Raw genomic sequence first — 26,887 nt, forward strand, 5'->3', positions numbered from 1 at the left:
TCCCTTCCGCTCTAATTTAATGTCTGTTAAAGTTTTCTATGAAAACGGCAAGGCCTCCAGAAAGAGAGAAGGACAGAAAGCGAGAAAGAAGAAGGTGCATAGTGTCATAATAAAATGTTGTCTGGTAAAACCTTCCACATGCCCATGCAACAAACTGCTCGTTTCTCAATACACAGCGTGCATACAGAGCCAGGGGCCCCCACTCTGGTGCATGCACATGCACCTCCACCACCTCCGACCAGGCGCTCAATCAATCAAGAGAAAACAACACGATCTATTCTGCAAGCTGGAAACCTGAGCATTGAGAAAACAAGGTCACGTTATCAAGTGAGAACACGTCAACACATCGAAGCCTGCACGCACTTTGTTTAACAATCTCCACGTCGCTGAATCCTGAAGTGTAGCACTGTAATGGGCACACCGTGTTTATTTGGACACTAAGTAACCCTGTCTCCATGACAACATCATAAGCACCTCCCACCCGGAGTGGAACCAGTAACCATGGAGACTTCAATTTGGAGCAAATTACAGTGCTGGGAGCAGGAAGAGGCTCCACAGCGAAGACATATCAATAAGTCTGTCGTGGGACGCCGTCAAACACTGATTCTCTCCGCAGGCACTGAGTGACATTTAGGTGCACAACCTCCATCTATACTGTTCTGCATGACGGGGTTAAATCTACCCCACCTAATGATAGCCTCGCCACAGCAACCGGTGCTAAGTGTTGCCACTGCGGGTCCGTCCTATATAGACGATCCCCGGGGGGGGGGGGGGACACAGAGGGAGGAGGTCAGGCAGGGAGAGCGGCTAAATACAGCACTTACTCTGAAGACCTGAAGGAGGACAGCGGTCCGACCTCCTTCGCCTTCTGCAGGGCGTGCTTCTGGTTGAACGCTGCCTCTGCTTCCTCTTCATCCTGATCAAAAGAGGACAAGAGCAAAAGGCGACTGAACGACTGGAGCGACTTTAAATAATTCAACAGAATCAAAGTGATAAAAGGAGACGAGGGGAAGGGTTATTAAGACTGTGAAGCAGTAAGATGACCGGGCTCGTTCTTACCTTGGTCAGTTCTTGTGCATTGGCAAGATTATCCACAGCAATGGCCAAGAAGACATTCAGCAGAGTGTCTGGTCCGAGTTAAGGACGTGCAAGTAACACCGACTGACACAACGCTGACCTTGTTTAGAGACATAGTACATCATAAAAGCTTTACTTTATTAATAACCGTAGTTAGTTCGAGTTATAATCTGGAAGAATGTCATTTAAATAAATGTCTGGACCATATGGCCCAATGATGAAATGACTCCAATATTTATATATTGTGAGCTCAGCTGAGTGAGCTCAGTGAGATAGTTTGTTGCAGTTGTATTAAACTGGTAAATCCTGAAGATTGAAATGAAAGTATGAACTGCATTGAAAGAAGAGTGATGTAGGATACAGTTTCCAAACAGTGTGAGCACTATGAAGTAGATAGAGGACCACATGCCGGACTTCACTCCTCCTTGAGAGCGAATACCGTTGTACATCACCTCGTTCCAGTCCTCTCCGGTCAGGATCTGAGAACACACACAACACAAACACACACGTCACATGTTCCTGTTTATTGTTATTCGCTGTAGAGAGAAATAAATGATCAGCTTTGTTTGCAGACCTGAAACACGGTCATGATGGCTGCAGGAAAGGTGTCAAAGTTTGTCGGCGTGTAGTCCTCAAAGATGAACCTGTGAGACAGACACGCATTAAAAAACAGCGCTGGGTCTATTTTCAACTTGTTTTTCCAGTCAGAACTTCTCTCCTCCTCTCCAACTGTCTGGCTGATGTTTTCCCTCCATGTGCTCTGTATTCTTGACGCCAGTTCATACACAAGTCCAGCCTTTTATTGAAGTGACAGCTGGTGGGAACCGGCCTGCGACTCAGGGGGAAACCAAGCAGCAAAAGCTGTGACAGAGAAAGTCTGAAAGCTCGATCACATAGAGGACCGGCCAGAGGTACTGTGTGCATTCAATAAAGAGGAATCTACAGGAAACGAGTAACGAGTAACGAGCCGAGAGGGAGACATTGATTTCCAGATTGATTAGATTTGTCTCTGGGTGGTTCCTCACTTGACTCGATCTCTCTGTGGACTCCTCTGGACTGATGTGCAGAACCATAAGCATCAGTGGTTTACACGTAAACTGTTACCGTTACTCACAACTCCACTATTCAGTGTTACCTGCCACCGAACAGCTGCATGCCAAGGAGTGCAAAGACAAGGATGAAGAGGAAGAGGAGGAAGATGAGGGAGATGATGGACTTCATGGAGTTCATCAGCGACACGACCAGGTTTCTCAGAGACGCCCAGTACCTTCACAGATCACAAGATATCACATTAGTGCAAAAAAGATGCGGAAAATGTAATACTTTTATTTTTTAGCTGCTCTGTCAGTTGTTCGCCCCTCGGAGGTCAAGATGTGTGTACGGTTGTTTGTGTGTGAATGCGTGCATGAATGTGGTCGCAGATTTTGCGAATATGCGTTTAATTGTGGGTAATATTTATACTTCTCTGTAGTTTTGTGTTTTATTGTTTTAGGCTGCAAGAACCTTTTGTCTGATGCACTTGGATGTTATATATTTAAATAAAAAACAATCCCCCGTACACCTCAAAATATAGAACACTGCATAACACGACTGCGAGCGTTCAGTCAACAGTGACAAACATCTCAACAGATGTACACAGAGTGACGAAGGCTGCGGCACTCACTTGGTGATCTTGAAGATCCTCAGCAGACGGAGAGCTCGCAGGACGCTGATGCCAAAGGAAGTGCCGGGCCTGAAGAAACCCCACAGCACCTCGAAGATGCTGCCGACGATCACCTGCAGACGTGCACACGCACATGTGTTTAGTAGACACACACAGCAACAGATGAGTGTATACTAACAGAGTGTGACAGAGAGAAGGAAGAAGACAGTCGGGAGCTGGACACAAGCAGGAGGATTTTGGGGGAAACAAACATGGAGAGGGAGACGGAGTACTGACGCTGCAGTCAAAGCAGTTAAAGGACGAATGGAAGTAGAGACGCGGCCCCAAGCTGTACATCTTCAGAAACATCTCCGTCAGGAACAGAGCGAGGAATAGGAACTCTGCATAGTCTGCAACAGCAACACAATGTTACACTTTAAACGTACATAGACAGTTTATATGATCAACAACTTTCACAACTTCCAAACATCAGTTTCTAAAACTTTTCTTCATGCAAATGAAGATGAAGATTGTTCCTGATGGACAGCATGGACACTGTGTTTACATAGCCTAAATGCCTAAATGGACTCACAGAGGAAGTTGGAGAGCCAGACGGGCTGGTTGTGGTGAACAATGGCGACACACAGCGTGTTGAGAGCCACGAGGCCGAGCACCGTCCAGTAGAAAGTGTGTGTCTTCACCACACGGCGGATGGAGATGCGCAGGAGACGCTCCTTACGACGGAAAAAAAACGCTGTCGGACCTCGCTTGGCACTCCTGATACTTGCTCTGGCCATGGGGATGCCTGCAGGAGACAGAGAGGGAAAGGTAGAGACACTGTGCTGCTCCACCATGTTCCTGATCTACAACCCTGTCAAGTGCTTTTCCACGGCCGCAGCAGAGCTCAATGAGCCGTACTGGAGCATGAATTACACTTCATGTGTCCATATTCATGAGCCTGTCCAGACTCACCCACAGAGGGGACGTCTCCATATTGATCCTCCCCTGGTTGCCCTCGGTGCACCACGTCCATCCCTCTCCTCTTGATGGTGGTGGCTCTCTTCAACACTGCGGACAGAGCAGGTCTTAAAAAGGTCCCAGAGCAAGATGATAGCGACACAAAGACAACTTCTGGGCAACATGAGCACAACACACTGTTTACTTTTATCACAATGATCTGAATCACTTCAGACATTTTGGATTTTAACCGTGTAACACATCGTCTATCGGTCTGAGGATGATTTAGCTCTGGATGTGCAGCCGTCGGATCTCCGGTCCAAGACTTCTGTGCGGCGGTTATTGTTTATCGATTATCAACTTGAGTCCAGAGATGGGGTTGTGACACGACATCTACGACCGGATTGTTTCACGAGTAGTACCGTTTATCATTTCCTGCCACTAGGGGGCTCTCAATCAAAACAATAACAAAAGAAAGAATTTGGTGTTTGAGGTCTCCTCCTCTCAGAAACAACTTTGAATAAAGCAGTTTCACGTTCAGTGTGTGGACACTGGCCGGAGGAGCTACGAGCTAAAGGCTAACCTTTGACTTAAAAAGAAATTAGGCTTGAAATTGGATAAAAAGGCGTTTTGTTTTTAGTGGTTTTTAGACATTTTAATGCAGAAATGTTACATCTTTTACCTGCTCATTAAAAGCTCAATCATCGCCAGACAATAGCCGTGAACCGGACGCTTTAGCTTCTGCTGGCAACCAAAGCCCGCTCAAAACTACAAACTAAATCTTGTCCCGTCGGCTACAGATTAGCATCATATTAACGTGGCCCAAAAACTGCCTCGTGCATGAACACGCTTACGTCTTTAAGACACTGCTAGGTGGACTCAGGCAGAATGCAAGTGTGTAAACTTATGATGCAATGGGAAGATAATGATGAAGCAAAAAAGGATCATCTGCATGACAAGCTGAAGTCTGCGAAGTCTTAGCTGAGAGGGAAAGTTGAGCTCATCAACGCTGCAGTTAAATGATTATTTAATGTGTGTGTAATGATCCAAACCTTCTGCTGCTACTTTATGATCTCCGTCGTGGCGAACCATGCTCCCAGGCGACTTGGCGGTCCATGCATGTCTCTTGTTTGAGCAGTGCACACATGCCGAAGTGAGTGTGATGAGTATGTTTTGACTTTTTTCGCTGACTGATGTGTTTATGATTACCTTTCATCCTATCCTACACACACACACACACACACACACACACACACACACACACACACACACACACACACACCTTCCTGCTACCTTGTGATTTCTGGATCTACTTGAAGTAAATATTTGCTTGGGGACTTTTTGTTTTTAATAAGCTGTTGATCAAACACACACAGATACACACACATATTGCTGCGTGGAGTGTTTGCTAAGGGCACAAACACTGAGTGCTCCACCTTTCTTATTAATCAAAGCTCCATCACAGCAGCTGGAGCCACTTTCTGTTTTTACTACAGATTTGCATGATTCAATTTATTTTTACTACGTCAGAGTGTCTTTGTTCTTCACGTGACAGAAACGAGAATGTGTTTCTATGTTGAAGCGATCGTATGTGTGCATGCGAGTGACAGTGTGTTGGTGAATGCACGGGGATGTTGGCGAGGCAGAGAGCAGAGGACGGTTCTCACCATAGACACCACCTGTACTCCACTCTGGGAGGCTCCTGAGAGCTGCCAATCAATCAACATTAAATAAAAGCCGTGCTGGTTTAGCGAGGAGGAAAGGTCAGAGCAGAGCTGAGAGGGTCAGAGCAGGCACTTACAGATGTGTCTGTGGGGCAGCGTGTCACGTGCTTACAGGGATAAATCTCTCTATGTGGCGTTAAAGGTTGCAGAGAGCGATGTGATGCTGCAGCTGCACCACACACAATATGTCCGGATCTGATTTACTGTTGGTTGTTGTTGCAATTGGAGTACATTGTTTGCATTGGGGGGGGGGGTTATTAGTCGAAGAAACAAAGTTGTACATTTATTAGAATAAACTAGAATATTCTCAGAGATTAAAATCTACAGGAAATAAACCTAAATATTCTGACATTTCTTCTTGTAAATTGGTGATTTTATTCCGAGAATTATTATTTTTCTTGCAAAATTATGACTTTATAATCTCAGAATATTCATATTTTTTCTCAACATTACCCCCCCTAACCCGGCTCGTTAATTACCTGCAATGACCTAAATATACAGTCATTGATCATCAACATTGATACTTTATAAAACTGCTCACATAACCTTTGACTACATGCTGATGATAATGTTCACCATGTTCACCATCTTAGATTAGCATGTTAGCATTTGCTACTGGATGATTGGAAGGTCATTAGTTCTGCAGCTGATACATTAAAGTACTGACGATGGCGCTACATGAAAAGTTAGAGGATGTAATTACACTTCTATACCTTGAAACATCTGGATTAGCATATGCTTGAGCATTAAACTGATTCAGTCGAAGAGACATAAAGCAATGTGAGTTTAGCAGAAAGACAAAGATGTCTGCTGACTTACCATCGAGGGCAGAAGGTCCTGAATTCTTATTCTCCTCTGCCAGCATCACTTCCTCTGGAAAAAGCAAAAAGTCAAAGCACAATCAGAAAGGAGCAGCCGATGGCGGCTCAGATGGAAAACGAGTTATTGACATCTGTTGTAACGACGTCTGTCTCTCGACTGTGGCGGAACAAGCAGCGCAGAGAAACCGGTCGTATCAGACAATACGTTCCACAGTTGACAGGATTAGTCTTGAAGCTTAAAGTGAAATATTGATTTTGCTTTTTCTCATCAGGAGCCAAACCCTCGGTCTCCCTGAGCCGAGTGGTACTGAACCTGCTCTGTCGATCCAGGCCCGGTAACCGTTGAGCTCTCTCTCAATCTGCTGCTGGCGTCTCAGTTTCATGAAGGCCCGGCGGTTTTCCACCCTCTCCCTCTCTTTGGCAAACTCCCTGCACAACAAAATCAAACCACACAATTGTTTATTTACTCTTTGAGGGTTCAGAGGTTTGTAGTCACATGGACAAATAATCACTGTTGGAAAACTAAGCTGTTCTGTTCATTCAACCACAAGGGGAGAGGGGAGGGGGGAGGGGGAGGGGGGAGGGGAGGGGGAGAGGAGGGGGAGAGGAGAGGAGAGGAGAGAAGGAGAGGAGATGAGAGGAGAGGGAGCAGAGTGCACTGTGGTAATAATAATGTGGATCCCACATGAACCTTCTGTAATACTGATTCACTTGTAGAGACTGTAACTCTGTGCACTTGTTCCCTCCACCAGTCAGTGAGTTAAAGTGTGTGTGTGTGTGTGTGTGTGTGTGCGTGCGTAGTGTGTGTGTGAGTGTGTGTGTGTGTGTGTGTGTGTGTGTGTGTGTGTGCGTGTGTGTGTATGTGTGTGTGTGTGTGTGTGTGTGTGTGTGTGTGCGTGTGTGTGTATGTGTGTGTGTGTGTGTGTGTGTGTGTGTGTGTGTGTGTGTGTGTGTGTTCCAGCTGACTCACTGTAGAGCTGCAGCCCATTTCAAGAGCAGTCTGCCTTGAAGGATGTGGCGTGGCCTCGAAAGGACCTGAAAACGAGTTTATAATGACCCCGGATTGAAGTTAAATGTGAAACCTACCCAGAGAGGACTCCCAGCACCAGGTTTAGGACGAAGAAAGAGCCGATGATGATGAGAGGGACGAAGTAGAGCCAGTTCCAGTTGGGGCCCAAGGCATCGTCGGTCTGAAACAATCAAAAATAAACTCGAAATTCAGTAAAATCACGTCCGGCTGGAGCCGACTCATGCTGCCGCTGATACAACACACAACACACAAACAACAGACTTATTGATCGGGCCGCACAGGAAGCAGCGTGGAGGTATTCTGCACCAGGAGGGCCAAAATAGAAACACAGAATTGCATCTCTACCTCATAACAATAATACTATAATAAAAACCTCCGTTTGTAACAATGTTCACAAAGTGCTTTACATTTATATTAAAACAACACAAAGATGCAATGAAGAACAGATACAAAGTGTTTATATGTGTTCAGCAGGAGTGTGTGTTCAGCAGGAGTGTGTGTTCAGTGTGTGTTCAGCAGGAGTGTGTGTTCAGCAGGAGTGTGTGTTCAGTGTGTGTTCAGCAGGAGTGTGTGTTCAGCAGGAGTGTATGTTCAGCAGGAGTGTGTGTTCAGTGTATGTTCAGCAGCAGTGTGTGTTCAGTGTGTGTTCAGCAGCAGTGTGTGTTCAGCAGGAGTGTGTGTTCAGCAGGAGTGTGTGTTCAGTGTGTGTTCAGCAGCAGTGTGTGTTCAGTGTGTGTTCAGCAGCAGTGTGTGTTCAGCAGCAGTGTGTGTTCAGCAGCAGTGTGTGTTCAGTGTGTGTTCAGCAGCAGTGTGTGTTCAGTGTGTGTTCAGCAGCAGCATGTCGTCCTCTCTCTTTCCTCAAAGCTCCTTCAGCATCACTTCAGACGACATAATACAATCACAAATCATCTTCATCCATCTCAATACAAACTGAAAGAGCAGGCAGCCGACCGCAAACTACACCCGGCACAGCAGTGTGTGTGTGTGTGTGTGTGTGTGTGTGTGTGTGTGTGTGTGTGTGTGTGTGTGTGTGTGTGTGTTATTTTCCTCATTTTCTGCTAAAAGCAAATTACAGCACAAACGTTTACAACATGCTCCAGTCTCGTCTAAAACAGTGAAAACTAAATGAAAACATTTGCTCTGATGGCAGCCGTGCACGGGGCATCATGTGTCCATGCACCCTGTGACCAGATCCAGGCCTTCATGAGCAGAAAGATACGTTTCTCCTCCCTGCAGCCAGAGGTGGACATGATTGGACTTGATTTGCTGGATGGTCATGCAGGCAACAGATATATCACATTAGCATATGGTGCCACCGCCTGCCTTTGTGTCTTACAGTGTGTGTGTGTGTGTGTGTCTACAAACTCTTCCTCGTGCACCGCGGCGTGAACCTTTGCACATTCCTCTCACAATTTCTGCAAAATACTACCACTTTCAATTTATTTTCTTGTTTGCATATTTATGTTTCGTGAACACATATTCTGAGAACTGTCGGTGAATTCAACACACGTCCTCCAGCTTCTGCTGCAAAGAGTCCTTGAGCTTGAAAACGTTCAGTTTCCTTGATTGGTGTCAGACCTACAGAGCAACAGGCTTTCTGACTCAGCCCGCTCTTATTCTGAAACAATCAAATCACCGCTCTGTGATGTGGACCAGGAGGAATATATCAATCAAGCAAGACGACAACACTCCACTCCCAAAATGATCCAATATATCACACGAACATGGAGGAATAAACATCCTTTCAGAGACGTCGGGGAGACACTTGCTTTCAGGATCCTGATAAAAGAATTGATACATTCAGGTAAACAGAAGCAAGGGAGTTCAATCTCCATGTTGCAGCAGGTTATACATCTCTCAGGATAGATGGAATACAAATGGCAATCTGAGAGCAAAACACAGCGCTCTGCAGTTTCAACGCTGAAAACACACGGTGGTCGCTCCTTTGCAGCAATCTAGAGATGTGTGGCACGTGTGTGTGTGTGTGTGTGTGAACATGTGTGTTTGAGTCTTACATTGTAGAGCACAGTCGTCCATCCCTCCATGGTGATGCACTGGAAGACAGTGAGAACAGCAAACAGGATGTTGTCAAACTGAGTGATGCCGTCATTTGGGCCGATCCAAGTATTGCTGCAGGTGTATTTGGCGGGACACTGACGCACGCCACACGGGACCTCGAACTCAGAGGAGTCCACCGTCTCGTTCTCTGAACAGAACGGTGCACAGAGAGAGAGAGAGAGAGAGAGAGAACAATATGTTATGTGTCTTAACCAAAGTTCCCAACAACAGATCTTGACTGTTTAATGAATGACAGAACCCGCTCTATAAAGATAGAGCAGCCTCTCTGAGCAGCTACGTGACCTTTCAGTGACAGACAACACACACTACAGTCTGTGGCATCTAACTGTGCGTTCAGCTTCAGTGTGACGGGAACAGCTTGGAGGTTAATGACAGCCGTGAATGAGCCGTTGTAGCGCACCGCATTGTTTGTTTTAATTATACAGGACAACACTGTCAGTTTGGTTTGATCCAGCCTGCAGGTGCAGCCTGGCGTGCCATTGTGCGTACGTGTTTGTGCATTTGTGATTACGACAATGGAGCCACTACCAAAGGAGCTGTGTACACATTGAATAACGGCAGCGACAGAATGAGCTCTTTGCTTTCACGTTCGGTGATGCAGTTTGCTCTTTGAGAATAGTTCCAGATTTAGTCTTTTATCAGAGCCTTTGTACAAACTGCTTTTCTTTGGTTTGGTCCAGGCCTCAGTGCGTGGCAGAGGAAAGTAGCATGAATCACAGCACATGTATGTGGACGCAAAACCTGAAACATTTCTATATTTCCGTCTCTTTCTGTGTGAAGTACTGGATGTAAATACACTGCGTGATGCTGTACTGCACGTAGGAAACACACTTTTTAAATGGTAATTATACATCTACACATTCTGACTTAAACTCTCATATCTCTTTCCTTTTTCTCAGTACTTTTATGCGACACTGTTGTAAATACTGTTACTTACTTTTACCCACAATCCTCGTTGTTATATATGCATATAGTACTTTATTTGATTCATGTCATCACATTTTATCTTACAACTTACGTCACTTTATCCTATTTCTGTCTTGTCAATGTCATTTAATCTTCTGTGTGACTAAAACATCTTGATGCACATGTTGTACACTTACTGTGCAGGTATCTGCATCACAGTGTCATGTGACGTGCAGCTGTTTGCTATAGAGACATATAGAATGAGTACCCAGTATTCCCGGCTGTGGCGTGCAGGTGTAGTGCAGTTTGCCGCTGTAGAACTCCAGGCCGATGATGGCGAACATGAGGATGGCGAAGAAGAGCAGCAGGCCAATCTGCAGCAGAGGAACCATGGCCTTCATTATAGACTTCAGGACTATCTGCAGACCTGGAAGGAGAGCACAGAGTAGAAGAGTTAAAGTGGAAACACAAAGAGTTAGACTAACACCTCATGCTGTTATGAGTCTGGAATTGAATAGAGGACATCACTGGTTAATTATTTAACTCCACCTTTATTTAAACGTGTATTCTACTGACAGTTCTCAAGTTTATCAAGCGAAGCAGAAGGTTTTATTCCTTTAGAACTGCTAAAACAAGAAGCCCCATGAGGACTGTAGAGAGTGTGCAGAGTGGAGACATAAGGAAACTGTTTCTTGTTTTTCAAGTTTGTCTGAGAACAACAAACATTCAATAGGCGATATCTGGAAACATGAGTCCTGATGAGTTTGTTTTCTTTACTTGACTCTTTAACTCTTTAGCAATAAACAGATCTTGATGAGATCATATCTGGTACTCACTGGGGATCCCCGACACCAGCTTGAGGGGTCGGAGCACTCGCACCGCCCTCAGGGTCCTCAGGTCCACTGAGATGTTCAAATGTGCTCCTGCTGCAGCCAGGATCCTGCAGAGGTAAACACACACAGAGCCACAGAGTCACAGAGCAGAGCTGTCACCGTCCTGCAGACGCACATGAGTTTATAATCTGTTGCAGAGCGGTGTCAGAAAGAGGATTGGCACACACATAAACACAGTGACGGCCATGGCGGCTGCAGCGCTTCGATATGGATTGTGAGGATTTGAGGGTCTCCAGCACGCAGAGAGAAAACAGAGGAAACAACAGGGATGTTCTTTGGGGGCTTACGGCTGTTCGCTGTGTGGGAGGATGTGCAGCGACAACTGCTATTTAGGAGGAGAACAAAGAAAAGCAGCAGGAGAGGCCTCGAGCTGCAGAGACATGAAGCTGGACGCACACACGTCAACGTCTAATACTCAGATATGTTACTTTAGTAAAAGTAGTAAAACCACCACTGTTGTCTTATCTGCTACACACATCCAGAGTTTTACCTTTCTTCACTTGTTTTGTCTCCTCTTCCCCCCCGCCCTCTAAATACACCTGTGTGGCCTTCAGTCCTCAGACTGATGGGAAAAAGAAAGGCAGTGCCCCCCCCCCCCCCCCCACATCTTCTTCCTCATTAGTCTGCCCTCCTGCTTCCTTTCTCTCCTCTCTGTATCCTCATATCTCGCTCTTCACCCCTAAACCTCTCTCTTCTCATCTCCCTCTTCCTCCACCTGTTATTACAGCCTCCTTCCCAATTAAACCGTCACCTGCGACTCTGTTCATCCATTTCCCCCCCGACCTGACAACATGTTTTCTCCTTTCTGCCGGATGCCTACTGAGAGAAAACACAAGGAGTGATGGAGAAAAGTGGTGAAAAACCAAAGTAAAATAGCGAAAGTGGAGTTGAGGAAATGTTTTGGCCGAGGAGAAGATGGATGAGTGTGTGAGCGCAGAGTTAACAATGAAAGGTAAATAATTGTACCAATTAAATTCACTTCCATCGTGAAGAGAGGATATAAAAGAATCATTTCTAAAGTAATTAACAGGGTTTGCAGCCTGTAAACACATCTTTACGTGCAGATCTTCTGCAGCGTACTTCATCATCACACCGTGTATCCTGTGACACAGTGGTGAGAATCAGTCCCGTCTGTCGTGTTAGGAGACACAGAGCGTCATCTCATTTAATTAACACAAGAAAGAAAAGAGAGCGAGAGGGAGAATGAGGTGAGAGAAGAGTAAAATAGCTCCCCATCAACCTCACAAATACAGAAATAGATTTACCCTCACAGGTTTCACACCCCTTCTGATTTCCTCCCCAGTCCCAACCCTCTTCTCCTTCCCTCTGCTGCCTCCTGCCACCTCGGTCCCTTCAGCCCCCACTTCCTCCACCTCTCAGTCGTTCTGCAGACCATTAGTCAGTCCTGGCTGCTCTTTAGTTGTTATGGAGACGAAGGGATGGCGGGTCTAAAAATGGCTTCCTCGTTTAGTCCGCTGTGGAGGTCCTGGGCCTCAACAACCACCGTTAGAACGGACAGAAATCATGTAGAAGGAAGTTTGTCGGCTTGTTTGAAGAATCGCTTTGTGTTCAGACATCGCAGCTAAGAAAAGATGTTTGCTGCTGGGTCTCACTTCTCTTTAGTGTCCATGTCTTCAGGCGTCTCCGTCACGCTTACAGAGCAGTGGCAGCGACAGCCTGCAGACACACAATTAAACTGCTTCCTTTTTCTTTATTAGGAGTTCGATGTGTTTCTTTTCTTGGCATCATTGTTTCGTTTGAATGTTTGAAATAAAATCTAATCTAAAGAATATGTGTCGGATATGCAAATGTCACTTTCTCTCTGTGTTTCAAGAAGATGCTGATGTGTACGGTGTTCAAGATGGACACATGCTGAAGAGGAAGACAACTTCACGTTGCATTAAACTGGATAGTTTTACCTTTTTGTTGTCTATTAAAATATATAAAATGCAAAGCTTGAATGGAACAAAATACTTTGTGGTGTCCTCTTGTCCGTCATGTCTCTGCCCCTCTCCTCTCACACACACACACACACACACACACACACACATAAATAAAAGTGTATCTGCTACTTCCTGCTTTGACCTTTTGGACATTTAAAATCTGTAAATACATTTGTAGGCCGCAGAGGATGAACTGTATGAAAGTGCTTTAATGCTTCTTGGTATGTAAAGATGTCGGCGTATCATTACTGTAAAGCCCACAGCTACGTAGGGATGCAACTATTAGTTACAGTCGATAAATCTGCAGATTATTTTCTAGATTTATTTTATAAAATGTCAGAGAATTGTGATAAATGTCCAACTCCAGTCCACCCAAAGAGATTCTCTTTGAAGCAGGAAAGATAATGTAAATAAATAATGCTTTGTTTGATGCCAGTTTTGTTTAGTTTAGTCCAGTTTTAACAGCGAGCAACGAGGCCGTATCCAGTCACGTGCTCAGGGAACTGTGGATTTACTCTCCTCCAGACCTGCTGATCAGAAACTGATGTTCATGCACGCTTTGACAAACATACTTAATAAAATCTATTCTATTTATTGAAATGTATTAAAAGTTTTCTGGTACATCCTCAAGATCAGACTCTCCAACTACAACAAATTGTACCGCAAAATACTTGATTGTGAATTATAACCCTGGTACAGACGATATAATGTAAAAACCAATATTTTATAAAATATCTTATAAACAAACCTTTTAGATATTTTCTATCAAAGAAAATAAATAACAGAAAGAAGTAACCTACACTCCTCCTCCATCGCAGTGCTTTCCATTCATCATTACGACAGCAATGCTTCACACTGCTGCCGTCTGGACGTTGGCAGCCTCTCTGACCGAGAGGAGGAAGGTGAAGGTTGGCCCCAGAAACTGGCAGATCAGCCGAGGGAAGCACAACACATGGCCCATTCGGTGCAAATGAAAGATTTGGCGGACAGTTTATTCGCTCCCTGTAGTTTCCCTTCTCTCTAAGATGTGGACATAGTCACTATAACGTCACCCGCTGGTTTGTGGACTACGGATTTGAAGCCTTGAGTTTGACACTTTGGCCATCGCCATCTTTGGTTTCTGGGAACCAGAAGTGACACGAGAGGCTGGAGCAAAGTACAACCGAACACTCAACAAGATATTTGAATAAAATGAAATGTTACAATTAACTTTCATGAACTGAAAACACACTGAGAAAGAGTTAAAGACGAAAACGACCTGTCAATCACAAGGTAGCCCCGCCCTAAAGCATACTCTGCTTTATCGTCTATTTTACTCTAAATAGGACATACTTTACTAAATGAACATCATGATGTATTAAAGAAGACTTGAAACTAGAGATTGAGATCATTAACTCATCAGGAAAATGTTTACTGAGGTAATAAATCAAATGAGAAGTCGGGACATTTTCTCATAGACTTCTATACAATCTGACTTCTTTTTTTTTTTCTTCTTCTTCTGTTGGTTTCTGGGTTGTTAAACACGTTATTACCTGTAGCTTTCCATCAGTGCACCAGAGACGTTCATCCAACATCATGTCAGAAGCAACCGTTTTATAATCCCCTTAAATTCTCACATCTCTCCACGTTTCTCTATTCTTTCTCTCTCCCAACTATACAAGATATTAAACAAAAATGTTGTTCCAGCTGGGGCCTGACGGAGACCAGAGGCTCTTGGATTGGTTGAACCCCGTCGGTCACTTCATGGACACCTTAACGAGTCATTTTTAGTCGCACAGAGAAAACGTCTTTGTTCTGCACGTGTCTGCAGGTGTTATGTGAGACACACAGCGTAGTGAACTGAGCAGAGTTGTCAACCATGATAAGTGAGAAACAATGACAGACCCTGCAGAACTGACAGCTCGCAGCTGTGAGACAAATCTGTTGTGACAGCCGTCATGCCGTGATACTGATAACGTTGTGACTTCTTCTCCACGCCACTGTCAATCTGCTGCGAACTAATAAGATGTGAGTGCACCTATTGTGATATTAACTCCCCAGCAGGAGTTATTCACACCTCTAGTTCTCACCTCAGGGGTGTCATGATAACTCAGGTGCATCACCATTTATCACATGTTGGTGCTGCTTAATACAAAAACGTTATTCTGCAAGAGATATATTGCAAACAAAAGACAAACTCATTTTGTCCTGAGTGAGAAAGTGGTGGTTCATTTCAAGTCGTAACAGTTTGAAAACCACTGATTTGTGAATGAATTAATAACAAAGGAAGTAAACAGAGTTCAGTACTTTACATGACGTGAACTATAGCATAATCACATGTAGTGCAAGGAGTCCAACATGCAGCACATTCACCGATGGCTGGAAACCCCCCAAACTGCCCGAGTACGTCAGCGTGCGCAATTTCAGGGCCCTGAAACTGTGTCATCTAAATGAAACGCAGCGGCCGTTATCAATGTTAACAATGTTAACTCTGTTAACATTGTTAACTCTGTCCCCAGAAGTCAACTTTCCACTTAGTTTTGTATTTAAATGTTACACAGTGATTTGTTGGCATATTCCTTTACTGTTGCTTGTGTTTATGATATCTTTATAATGCTTCAGGCTGTATTCAGTTACCCACAATGCACTGCAGAATCTCAGGTTTTGCCTTCACATGTGACAATTTGTCCTGAAATAAAAAGTTGCTTTAACTTATCTGAAATGTGAGCATTAACAGAGTTTCAGGGCGATGATCTTGCAGCTCAGCGAGTTGTAAACACTTCCTCCAAAGTTTAGCTCCTACACTACAAGCTGACCCACATTCCCACGTTATGGAGACCTGTGGTTCTGCAGGACGGTGCATTTATAAACCTGCTCTGGTGGCCCACCGTGCAGTGGGTGGTGTGTGCTCAGCGCATTGTCTTGACAGAATAAGGAATTGTGTGGAGCAACTCCTACAGTGCTGCTCTGGTTGGTTTACTTAATATAAGCCTCTCTGCCTCCCACAGTGTGCGCTCTCATTTTTAACTCCCCCCTCATCCTTTTTACTCTCTCTCTCTCTCTCTCTCTCTCTCTCTCTCTCTCTCTCTCTCTCTCAAACACACACACACACACACACACACACACACACACACACACACACACACTGAGCCCTCTACATTCACACACAGGATATTATGCAAGATCAAATATCGACAGCCCGGCTTTATGTGAATCAGTTGCATTTCATATTGGTTTATGTGTCAGTTAGGTAAATGTTTGCTCTTTGGACAGAATCATTTATTTATTCGGGTAAATTATTTATTAGCCATCTGTTGGACGGGAGAGAGAGAGAGAGAGAGAGAGAGAGAGAGAGAGAGAGAGAGAGAGAGAGAGAGAGAGAGAGAGGGAGGGAGGGAGAGAAATGTTAATTCAGTGCAGCGCAGAGATGAGTGGTTGGCAAACCAACTTGTGCAAAAGGTCCCAGAAGTTCACATACAGAATGCAAAACCAATGAGATGGTTGAAAGCGTTGTGTGATATAATCAACCGGCCTACAAACATCATGTTTATATTATTAAACCCGACCGCAGGCGAGGCAAGAACACGGCTCAATTACAAAGCTTTTATAAAAACATAAAACACATTAGAAAATAAATAAGAATATTACTTTTAGGTTATTAACAGGTTTGGAGAGGAGCTTTGTTAAGGGAATCCAGTTTCTGCACAAAAAAGGTAAAATATTATAATGTATAAATAATTGTCAAGTAAAATACCTGCATTTAAAAACTGTACAATAATGTATTTTAGTATCAACTGCAAACGTAGTTTATTATATTATAGTAATATTGTAACATGTAAGCAGCATATAATGTCATTTCTAAAAAATATTTTTTATTTGACTGCTGATTAGTTTCCTTTGTGAGATTATAGAAAACACGTCATTCTCACATTGTATCGGCCACCAGAGAGCCATGAAATATTAAATGTGCACTTGTTGTGTCACGCACGCTTAATACAGCTACGTGATGTCAGCAGACACAGAAAATACATATAAAATATATTCACCGTTATGTATTAAGTTATGGAAATTATTGCAACAATTAATTTCATTAAACAAAACAAAATTCCAGGATATTTCCAAAACTTTCAAGGATATTACTAATTCTATGACTTTTCCAATACCTTCAAGGATATTACTAACTTCATGAATATTCGCAAACTTTAAGGGTATTACTAATCACATGACTTTTCCAAAACTTTTAAGGATTTTACTAATGCTATGACTTTTCCAAAACTTTCAAGGATTTTACTAATGCTATGACTTTTCCAAAACTTTTAAGGACATCACTAATTACATGTATTTTTTTTAATACCTTCAAGGATATTACTAACTTTATGAATATTCCCAAACATTTAAGGGTATATTACTAATCCTATGAATTTTCCAAAACTTTCAAGGATGTTACTGATTCTATGACTTTTCCAAAACTTTCAAGGATTTAACTAATTACAGGAATTTTCCAAAACTTTCAAAGATTTAACAAATTACAGGAATTTTCCAAAACTTTCAAGGATTGAACTAATTACAAGAATTTTCCAAAACTTTCAAGGATTTAATTAATTACAGGCATTTTCCAAAAATTTCAAGGATTTTACTGGGGAACCCTGTTTTTAGTATACAGAAATAGAGGGGAAAGCATTTTGCTCTGACAGCAACGCTGAACTCAGAAGCCACTCACATACTTTATTATTATCAGACTTGATTTATTATCTGTAAATATAAATGTCTATTATGTCTAATTTTGCAAACATGGAATATGCAAAAATAGCCTTCACCATGTGGTTTCATTTAGACTTTTTATTTATTGATCTACCAGAAAATATAAATATAGTTATATTATATTGTTACAGTATATCGGGCCCTTCCAACTCTTCCCTAGGTGCTTTAATTGTCTTTAATTTTACTTAATTTTCTGCCACTTATAATTTAGCACTCTGGGCCACGGTGCACTGAACACAGGAGATGTTTAAAATTACCTGCAGTCCCTTGAGTTTCTCCATTAACACCCCCCCCCCCCCCCCCCCCCCTCCGGACACTCATCCATTCAGTCTCGCTGCTTGTCAGAATCACTCGCTCCAATACTTCTCCACATCCTTTGCCTGTAACCAAGTAAAGCTGGTATCACAAAAAACAATTCCTCCAAATGAGCTCTGCTTGAGACGACCATATGGACCGTGTGAAAACAAGAAACTGAGCATTTGCAGCGAAACTGTGGCTGTAAAAGAACACACGCTGTTCTCTTGCCAACAACACTGATGGTTGATTCTGACGCCTCTCAGAAGACATCTGATGCTGGTTAAAACAAGAACAGACTGCCATATAAACACTGCATCCTCCAGTGTTTTTAAATTGGTTTAAGTGATTATTTTAAATGAAAAGGAAGATGGAGAAAAATGGCTTTGGCCGGGGCTAGGTATTGTAGAATCAGGTTTTTTTGTCGTGGTCAGGAATCAGAAAAGACAAATGAAATCGCAGCGCAGCCGGTTGCCGTTCTACAGGAGTTCATGTGCTGGACTATTTTTTGCGCGGGACCTGTAACTTCCTGCAGTGTCCTCTTGTTGCTTGGCAACTGCTGCCGTATTTCCACAAAATGTCGCACTGCTGGTTTAAAGGTTTGATGTACTTTCACTTTTGTCAGGGGAAAAGAAATCTGGTTAAAGCGGCCAGACTTGGCCCTCAGGCCGCTGTTTGCAACCTCCAGTTTCCTGGCATAACATCTCTAGAAATCACACGTTGTGTAATATAAGTCGTTGTGGGTGTGTGTGTGTGTGTGTGTGTGTGTGTGTGTGTGTGTGTCCGCCTCTCTCACTGTGAAGGGAACGAGGTCTTTACAGCTCGGTGTGCAGCCTGCCCTCCACTGACACCTGCTGCGCCTCCACTTCTGTCTCTGAAACATGTAATTTCATCCTGAACTCCGTCTCAGGAGATTCGGCAGTAATTTAAATTGTGTGAAGACGGTTTTCTCTGTGATTTTTGTTAAGCAAGTCTTTTACCAGTTTAGCCTGCGAAGGAACAAATGTCAGACTGAACTCACAAAAGGGCTGTCTGCCTGAAGTTCAATCTGTAAAGACAAATTGCCCGTTCAGAATTGAGAATTGTCTCATGAAATTTGGCCTCTTTATAACGGCTAGTGGAGAGCGAGACAGAGAGAGAGACAGAGAGAGACAGAGAGATGGAGGGAAACAGGGACAGAGTGAGCTTGTTAGACTTCACTCAACACCACCATCATTATTCTCTCACTTAATTCAGCATCACAGTTAAAACATCTTCTACTCTCAGGATGTCATCTGAATGTCACAAGCTTCACACTCTGTCTTCATCTTAATCACGAATATATTCATGTTTCATTTTGTTTGATTTGTAAAATGAAAGAAAAATGTGTGGAAAAGTGAAAGAGAAGTGTTGCCACACACACACACACACACACACACACACACACACACACACACACACACACACACACACACACACACACGTAGTCTCTGTGAAGTCACACATGGCTTCATAGACTGCAGTTTTAGATCTTGAGTTTGGCATTTTGGCCGTCGGCATCTTGTTTTGTTGGAACCAGAAGTGACACGAGAGGCTCGAGGCTTCAACCGAACGCTGAATTAAGACAATTTTTAGGCGACCAAAATGTTACAATTAACTTTCCTGAACTGAAAACACACTGAGAAAGGATTAAAGTTGAAGACGGAAACACGGACAACATCCAGACACGACAACACCGTGGTAGCGACCTGTCAATCACAAGGTAGCCCAGCCCTAAAGCATACTCTGCTTTATCGTCTATTTTACTCTAAATGCGACAATAATTTACTAAATGAACATCTTCATGTGTTGAAGAAGACTTGAAACTAGAGATTAAGATCATAAAGTCTTCAGGAAAATGTTTACTAAGGTAATAAATCAAGAGAGAAGTCGGAACATTTTCTCATAGACTTCTATACACTCTGACGTCTTCCTGCTGGTTATTACAGAGAACGCATGTTTCCACATTGGCTTCACTTTTCAGACCCGGAGGTTGTTGCCTGATCAGACTTTAAGAAAAGACAATTCTATCCTGGTCTGGTCTAATTGCAGAGACATTGACCAGAGAAGCAGCAGGACTGGAGCCAGTGACAGCCTAGCCTGGGGCGGGGTCCTCCATCACCACGGTAACAGCTCAGGGGGACATATCCACCTCACGCTGTGTCTGAACTCATCAATCGATCAGACAACAGATGCAAAATAAGATTGGAGAGGACAGGTCTGCCTGTGTGTCTGTATGGAAGAAAGTATCCGTATGTCTGTGTGTGTTTGTGTGTGTGTGTGTCTGTGTGTGTGTGTGTGTGTGTGTGTGTGTGTGTGTGTGTGTGTGTGTGTGTCTGTGTGTGTGTGTGTGTGTGTGTGTGTGTGTGTGTGTGGTTCTACCAGGTGTATGACTGCCAAGCAGACAGACGGCATTGTTGGCTAAAAGACGTGCAGCAGTGGCACTACATTTGGTTCATACACATGAATGCACCGACACACACGCAGACACTCACAGACACCAGACAGATTGTGGTTTCAGCTCTCAGTGAGTCGGGCACGGGCACGGGACGGGACGGGACGGGACGTGGGGGCAAGGCGTGTTCACAGCCCGGTAACCTCTCTGAGGTGAGAATATCATGCAACTGTAGCAACACTGGAAGAAAAACTCATCTAGAGGAAAGAACAGGAAATGAATGAGGGCATTCGGAGAGACTTCCGCCAAGACCAACGGTGCATTCAGGTGCTCAGAGTTTAGTGGGGGTGGACCCAAACATTGGACTGTTTGATTTTTCCGTTCGTTGGGATTTGAATATGTGATTTTGTTTGTTTACAACCCCTTGGATACACAAATGCATAAAACATGCCAAACCTTTTGGGATCATTAAAAAGTAACGCGTTTAATTAAACCGAAGTATTGCAACATTTTTCCGACCCCACATGAATGCAGCACAAATGCCTTATCTCACAATGAAAGTGATAAACTAACTCATGTATCTTCCCTGTGATATGATCCATGTTTTCTCACGGTCTGCACGTTTAGCGTGTTAAACAAACATTTACATTTCAACCTCAGTTTCAACCTGCAAAAAACATCTATTCAGCTCACGACAAACACATCTCTCCTGGAAATACAGTATCGTAAAGACATCAAAGCTTTATCACGTCATCTGTAAACGCTCCGACACAAATGAGGAAATGAAAATGCTCTTTTCTCCCCGTCTTCTCATCTTCCCTCTGCGCTAACTCCATCTCTCCCATCCCCCTCTATAATTGTCTGGCACATAGTGGTGACACAATCCCTCTGTGGGCGTTGCCCGCTGCCAACGGTTGCCAGTCTAATGGAGGGCTTGCCAGCGAAGGAGACTGCCAAGGTGCCAATTAGTACGTGCGATTACGCATTGAGGCCTCCTTCTCATTTCCTCCAGCTCCATCTCTCATCTCGGTTCTTTACTTTGTTTCTCTCCTGGTTACCGCCTCCTCTGTTCTCTGACTTCCCTTCACAACTTTCCGCAGTAGCATGCTGGTGAAGCATGTGTGATGTGCGGAGGAAACCCGCAGCGCCTTTATTCCAATTGCACTGTTCTCAGTTACACGATAACAGCCTTTAAAGAAAAACCATCTAGTTTATCAAACCTCCTTCCCACTCTGTGTAATACAGAACAGATCCTTTAGAAACACACTTTTAAACTTACTGAATTATTATCACCTCTGACACCCGCTGACACCCGCTGACACCCGCTGACACCCGCTGACACCCGCTGAATGGGTCTCGTTGACGATGTCAACGAGACCCATTCAGCTTCAGATGATAGGAGTCACTGCAGGTTATAAGTTAGAACTAATAAACTGGTCATTCTTCCTGCTGCACGCCAAGCCTGAAGGGACAAGTCGCACCTGTGTATGTGACCAGAACCCTGAATAATCGCCGGCCAACTCTGCAAACGGTCCAAATGACACCCAGAAAGTTTCATGTTGTCTTCTGAGCACTTCATCTCTTCAGGGTTCATAAAGAACTTCAAACATATTGTGTCATTTAATAATACGGTGAAAAGTGAATTGACAAAGAATGGATTGCAGCCGCTGATAGCATTATGAACGTTATTATGTTTCCTCCCCCCCCGTCTCAAGGTCCTCTTCACAAAATAACCCATTCTTATTCACAGCACAAAATATGGTTATAAAGTGCTTCACAAGGCAGGAAAAATACATCACATTATGCTGTTAAATGTTTGCAAAATGTGTGTGTGTGTGTGTGTGTGTGTGTGTGTGTGTGTGTGTGTGTGTGTGTGTGTTTGTTACACAGTCTGTGACCCTTCCTGTCTGCAGAGGCCTCCTTATTACTAACTGACAGACAGCACTGGTGAATCATCTAATATTATTAGCATTTCTCATAATCTTCAGTCACTCTCTAATAAGGTTGCAAAAGTGATGGCCTGCAAGTGTGTGTGTGTGTGTGTGTGTGTGTGTGTGTGTGTGTGTGTGTGTGTGTGTGTGTGTGTGTGTGTGTGTGTGTGTGTGTGTGTGTGTGTGTGTGTGTGTGTTTCAGAGAAAGACAGAAAGAGAGAGCGAGGACATTTTCATTAATTTGCTTGGCTGTGGCCAGAATGATAATTCAGAGAGGGATCTATCTGCAGCTCACTTCATCAGGCTGAATATTAATACAATGAGAGCTGGGGGGGTATTTCATCCGGATGGAGCACGTGTCCTCCACAAGTCACAACCTGGTACCTTAAATTCAACCCACGAAACACACGCCTTCATCTTCCTGCTAAATAATGGTTCAGTAAATCTGAGCACCAGGAGAATCCAACACATGAGGGGGGGGGGGGGGGGGGGGGGGGGGGGGGGGGGGGGGGGGGGGGGGGTTAGAGATTAGAACAATGCATTTGCATGTTTTAATTAAGCTTCTATTTGTGTTGGTAAAGGAACATGCTGTGGGGTCGAGTGTCTTTAAACCTGCTGTCACACGTCAGCTGACTCTCTGCAGTCTTCCACAACACTTCTTCTTTAGAGCTGCAACGAGTATTCGACAAATCCATTAGTCTATTCACAGAAAAATAATTATTTCAGCCTCACAAACATGCAGCGTTCCTGCTTTTCTCAGGCGAACAAGCCGTGACGTGTTCTGTCTGTTTTTGTGAAGCACTTTACAACTTGGATTTGGAAATTGTTAGCGTTTCACAGCACAAACTCCCACTGGCTTAGCTGTAGAGATGCAGCGATTTAAAACCAATCAATCGTTTAAATGCTGTTTTCAGCCTCTGAAATGTGCAGATATCCTGCTGTTCTCTGTTTTCCATCATATTAAAGTGAATATCTTTGTCTTGTCAGACGTTTAAAGACATCTCCTTGGATATTTTTCACTATTTTATGACATTTAATAGACCAAAAGATAATAATTGTCAGATAATGACTGTTAGTGGAAGCCGTGCTTGGCGGGGGGGCTTACAGGTATACAGACACGAGAAAGCATTAAGCCGGCGTACATCTGCCGGTGTTTGATGTTGATAGTAACAAAAGATTTTGCAAACACCAGCCTGATTATTCTGGAGGGTCACGACTCAAAAAAGGTTAAGAACCGCTGGTTTAACCAAAAGGATCAATAACAGAAGCTGCAGCCTTGTTCTTCCTCATGTCATCCCTCTCTTATGCTCTCCTCCTCTTCCCTCCTCCAGCCTCACACCCTTCCTCTCTCCAGCAGCGAGTGGAGTGTCGTTAAGAAGCCGGCTCATTAATAACTAAACAGCCTGAATCATGAAGACTTCTCTAAGAACCCTGTCTGCCGCTCTTTGTACTTCTGCACCGTGATTTGATTAATATTTCATTGTACTGTGTGTGTGAGAGGTTAATCTGCTGAAGACATAAACACTCTGTGTTCTGGAGGCTCCTTCCTCTCTGCTCACCTTTAATATAAAACCTAGAACATGAACATCAACACAACTTATATCAGCAATAAAGTTACTCATACATTACTGACAAAGAAACACTTTGTCCATGAAGCTCAATTCATAACAATAATTCCTGTTTCACAGTTCTGCATCCACACACACACACACACACACACACACACACACACACACACACACACACTCACACACACTCACCCGCTGAGGACTACAATGAAGTCCATGACGTTCCATCCGTTCCTGAGGTAGGAGCCTTTGTGGAACACGAAGCCCAGAGCGATGATCTTTATCCCGGCCTCAAAGCAGAACATCCCGATGAAGTAGGGCTCCGTCTTCTCCTGCTCGTCAAAAACATCAAGAGGGATAAGTAGCTGAGCACCGAACTGAAAGGGCGGCTCAGAGAGAGTTTATCTTTTCATTTCAGCAACTAGACACAGAACAAGTGTGTGAAGATATCTCACCAGTCTCTTGGACATGGGGGTCTTGTCCTCTCCAGGGAGGTGCTGCTCCAGAGCCAGAACGATGCAGTTGGCGATGATGGTGGTGAGGATCATGTACTCAAACGGAGTGGAGGGGACGACGTTAAGGAACTTTGGACTGAATGTTGAAGTCTTTGTTTGTTTGCATCTGGCTTTATCATGAACTCTCCTGTCTGTTCACATCTGTCAAGCATACCTGGCCCCAGCCATACAATGGTAATACCATATGGTAATAATATATAACTATAATAAAACGGCTGGAGGGAAACTCTGGACTCTACCAGCTACACTGACAGATGGACAGAAACATCAGTCTCTAAGCATGACTCTGTCTGCGGCTCATGAAGCCCAAACAAATGTTTAAAAGCAGGTGAATATATACGGAGTTCTAAAAGGCTCCTTTATTTACCAACGGATCGACACTGTAGTGTAGAACAAACCTTTGGTGCACTTGTGAGTATTTCCGGCAACAGGACGGTGTGTGTGGGATCAACTCAAGCGCCATTCATGGTAATGAAGGTTGTTGGACATCGATGGAGGTTTATAACACGGAGGAATGAGCTCTTTGGATACAGGATCAGTTCATTGGTGGTTCTGGTCTTTTCATGTAATCTATTTACAATTTAAAAAAAGCCTCATTCTTTAAGATTTAAGTGGCGCATGGATTCATTACAGTTCACAGAAAGATCTAAACCGCTTCTTAGGTCCGTCAAACATTACTGCAACGTGATCTATTCATCAGAGCACAGTTGTAGTTCAGGAAATGTGTGAATCATGTCTCCTCTGTGATGTCTAAACAGAAAGAGTACACTATTAGAATAAAGAGAACACATCGACCTCACAGTAAATCCAACGCAGCAGCACTGCAATTACAATGTCACGCAGGTATAAACAAACAGACACTGATTCCTCTCTATGAAGCAGAATGAACCTGCATGTGATGAGCCTCGGGGCCGTGAACACACACACACACACACACACACACAGACACACACACACACACCACACACACACACACACACACACACACACAGACACACACACACACACACACACACACACACACACACACACACACACACACACACACACACACCACACACACCTCGTCCACAGAAGGCTTCTCCAGGAGGGATTAGTGGGCGGACCCCATGAACAGGGTCACTACTACAGCCTGTACTGGTTGCCGGTTCAACACCAGCTGCCAGTCGGCAATGTGCTGTTTATCTAATGCTGTGTGTGGGCGGACCCCTTTCTGCTGGTTATGTGCAGAAGAGGTGGGAAGGATGGGAGCTTAAATCTGCACAGTGGAGACAGGGAGGGAGAGCGGAAGTGAGAAGGAGGCAGAGGTAACAGCGAAGAATGAAACAGCAGAAAGTGATAAGGAGGATGAAGGGTGATCAGGAGAATACACTATATATATATATATATATATATATATATATAGTGTCAGAAGATTGCAAAACAGGTGGGTGCGGAGGAGGCAGGACACAGGACAGCTTGATGCTGCACCCAGCAGTTACTCAGGGACACCAGAGTGATGAGAAGCTAAATAAACAAAGCAGATATAATCGTACTCCCACGAGGGGACTCCAACCTGAAGGCAGTTTAGTTTGTAATCAAAACATTCAAAGTTGGCGCCTCCTCCCCCGGCTCCACGACAGCAGAAGTACACGCCTCCCTGACCGTTAAGGTTATTACGGGGCTGTGTCGCCGTCGTGTCACGATTAATCTCAGTTGTTTTTCATGTCTAGTCTGTTAGATTTAAATACCTACAACATGACTTAAATATTGTAGTTATCCAACTGTCGTTCTCTTCTGAGTGTTAAACATTCCTACGCAGTTCTGCAAACATGTTATTTATTTCTGTTAGTGATAGTAGAGACAGGAAAAGGAGACGTTATACCTAAAAACCTTCAAACTAAAACAACCTCGGTGGAAAAACAACCATATTCTCTCTTTTGTCCGCTTGGCATTTCTCCTGCGTTATATTTGCATTTTGTCTTTGTCTCATGGATGCGAGTTTCCGATCTGGAAACTGGTCTCTACGCTTTTCTAAAGGTCAACGCCCAGAAACATCTGTGTGTGTGTGTGTGTGTGTGTGTGTGTGTGTGTGTGTGTGTGTGTAGATGCAGACTCCGTCGCACACTTGCAGTGGGAGGATTGAGAGGGATTATGTTGGTATGAGTCTATATGTTGTTCCAGCAGCCATCAGCTGAAGACTGAAGGGTTGTTTTGAAGTTGTAGTTCTTTTACATATTCAGGAAGTGAAGTGTCTTTTGATTCAGCATCACTTTACTCTCAGTGAGAGCTCGGGCACCACGCCCTGCATTCCCTCAAACACACACAACACACACAGGAGGGGGGGGAGACGAGAGGGAGGTGAAGAAGAGAGA

General features: G+C 44.0%; 1 protein-coding gene across 4 annotated transcripts in view; it reads right to left on the minus strand.

Moving 5' to 3' along the window:
• The window catches only part of cacna1ea (calcium channel, voltage-dependent, R type, alpha 1E subunit a), a 78,364-nt gene that overhangs the window by 21,203 nt on the left and 30,274 nt on the right, over window positions 1-26,887 (minus strand). For 3 of the 4 annotated variants that reach the window (XM_029429362.1, XM_029429365.1, XM_029429363.1), the window contains exons 3-20: window positions 24,474-24,579; window positions 24,211-24,350; window positions 11,073-11,176; window positions 10,505-10,663; window positions 9,267-9,457; window positions 7,308-7,411; window positions 6,535-6,650; window positions 6,220-6,273; window positions 5,344-5,385; window positions 3,692-3,787; window positions 3,312-3,524; window positions 3,017-3,129; window positions 2,741-2,853; window positions 2,213-2,344; window positions 1,652-1,721; window positions 1,439-1,556; window positions 1,060-1,127; window positions 825-916 (exon numbers count right to left, since the gene is read on the minus strand). In XM_029429362.1, coding sequence (XP_029285222.1) covers window positions 825-916; window positions 1,060-1,127; window positions 1,439-1,556; window positions 1,652-1,721; window positions 2,213-2,344; window positions 2,741-2,853; window positions 3,017-3,129; window positions 3,312-3,524; window positions 3,692-3,787; window positions 5,344-5,385; window positions 6,220-6,273; window positions 6,535-6,650; window positions 7,308-7,411; window positions 9,267-9,457; window positions 10,505-10,663; window positions 11,073-11,176; window positions 24,211-24,350; window positions 24,474-24,579 — 2,031 coding nt within the window. The remainder of the gene's footprint in view (window positions 1-824; window positions 917-1,059; window positions 1,128-1,438; window positions 1,557-1,651; window positions 1,722-2,212; window positions 2,345-2,740; window positions 2,854-3,016; window positions 3,130-3,311; window positions 3,525-3,691; window positions 3,788-5,343; window positions 5,386-6,219; window positions 6,274-6,534; window positions 6,651-7,307; window positions 7,412-9,266; window positions 9,458-10,504; window positions 10,664-11,072; window positions 11,177-24,210; window positions 24,351-24,473; window positions 24,580-26,887) is intronic. The other variant, XM_029429364.1, reaches the window with a different exon arrangement.

The sequence above is a fragment of the Cottoperca gobio genome, chromosome 4 (assembly GCF_900634415.1).
Source record: "Cottoperca gobio chromosome 4, fCotGob3.1, whole genome shotgun sequence".
NCBI lineage: Eukaryota > Metazoa > Chordata > Actinopteri > Perciformes > Bovichtidae > Cottoperca > Cottoperca gobio.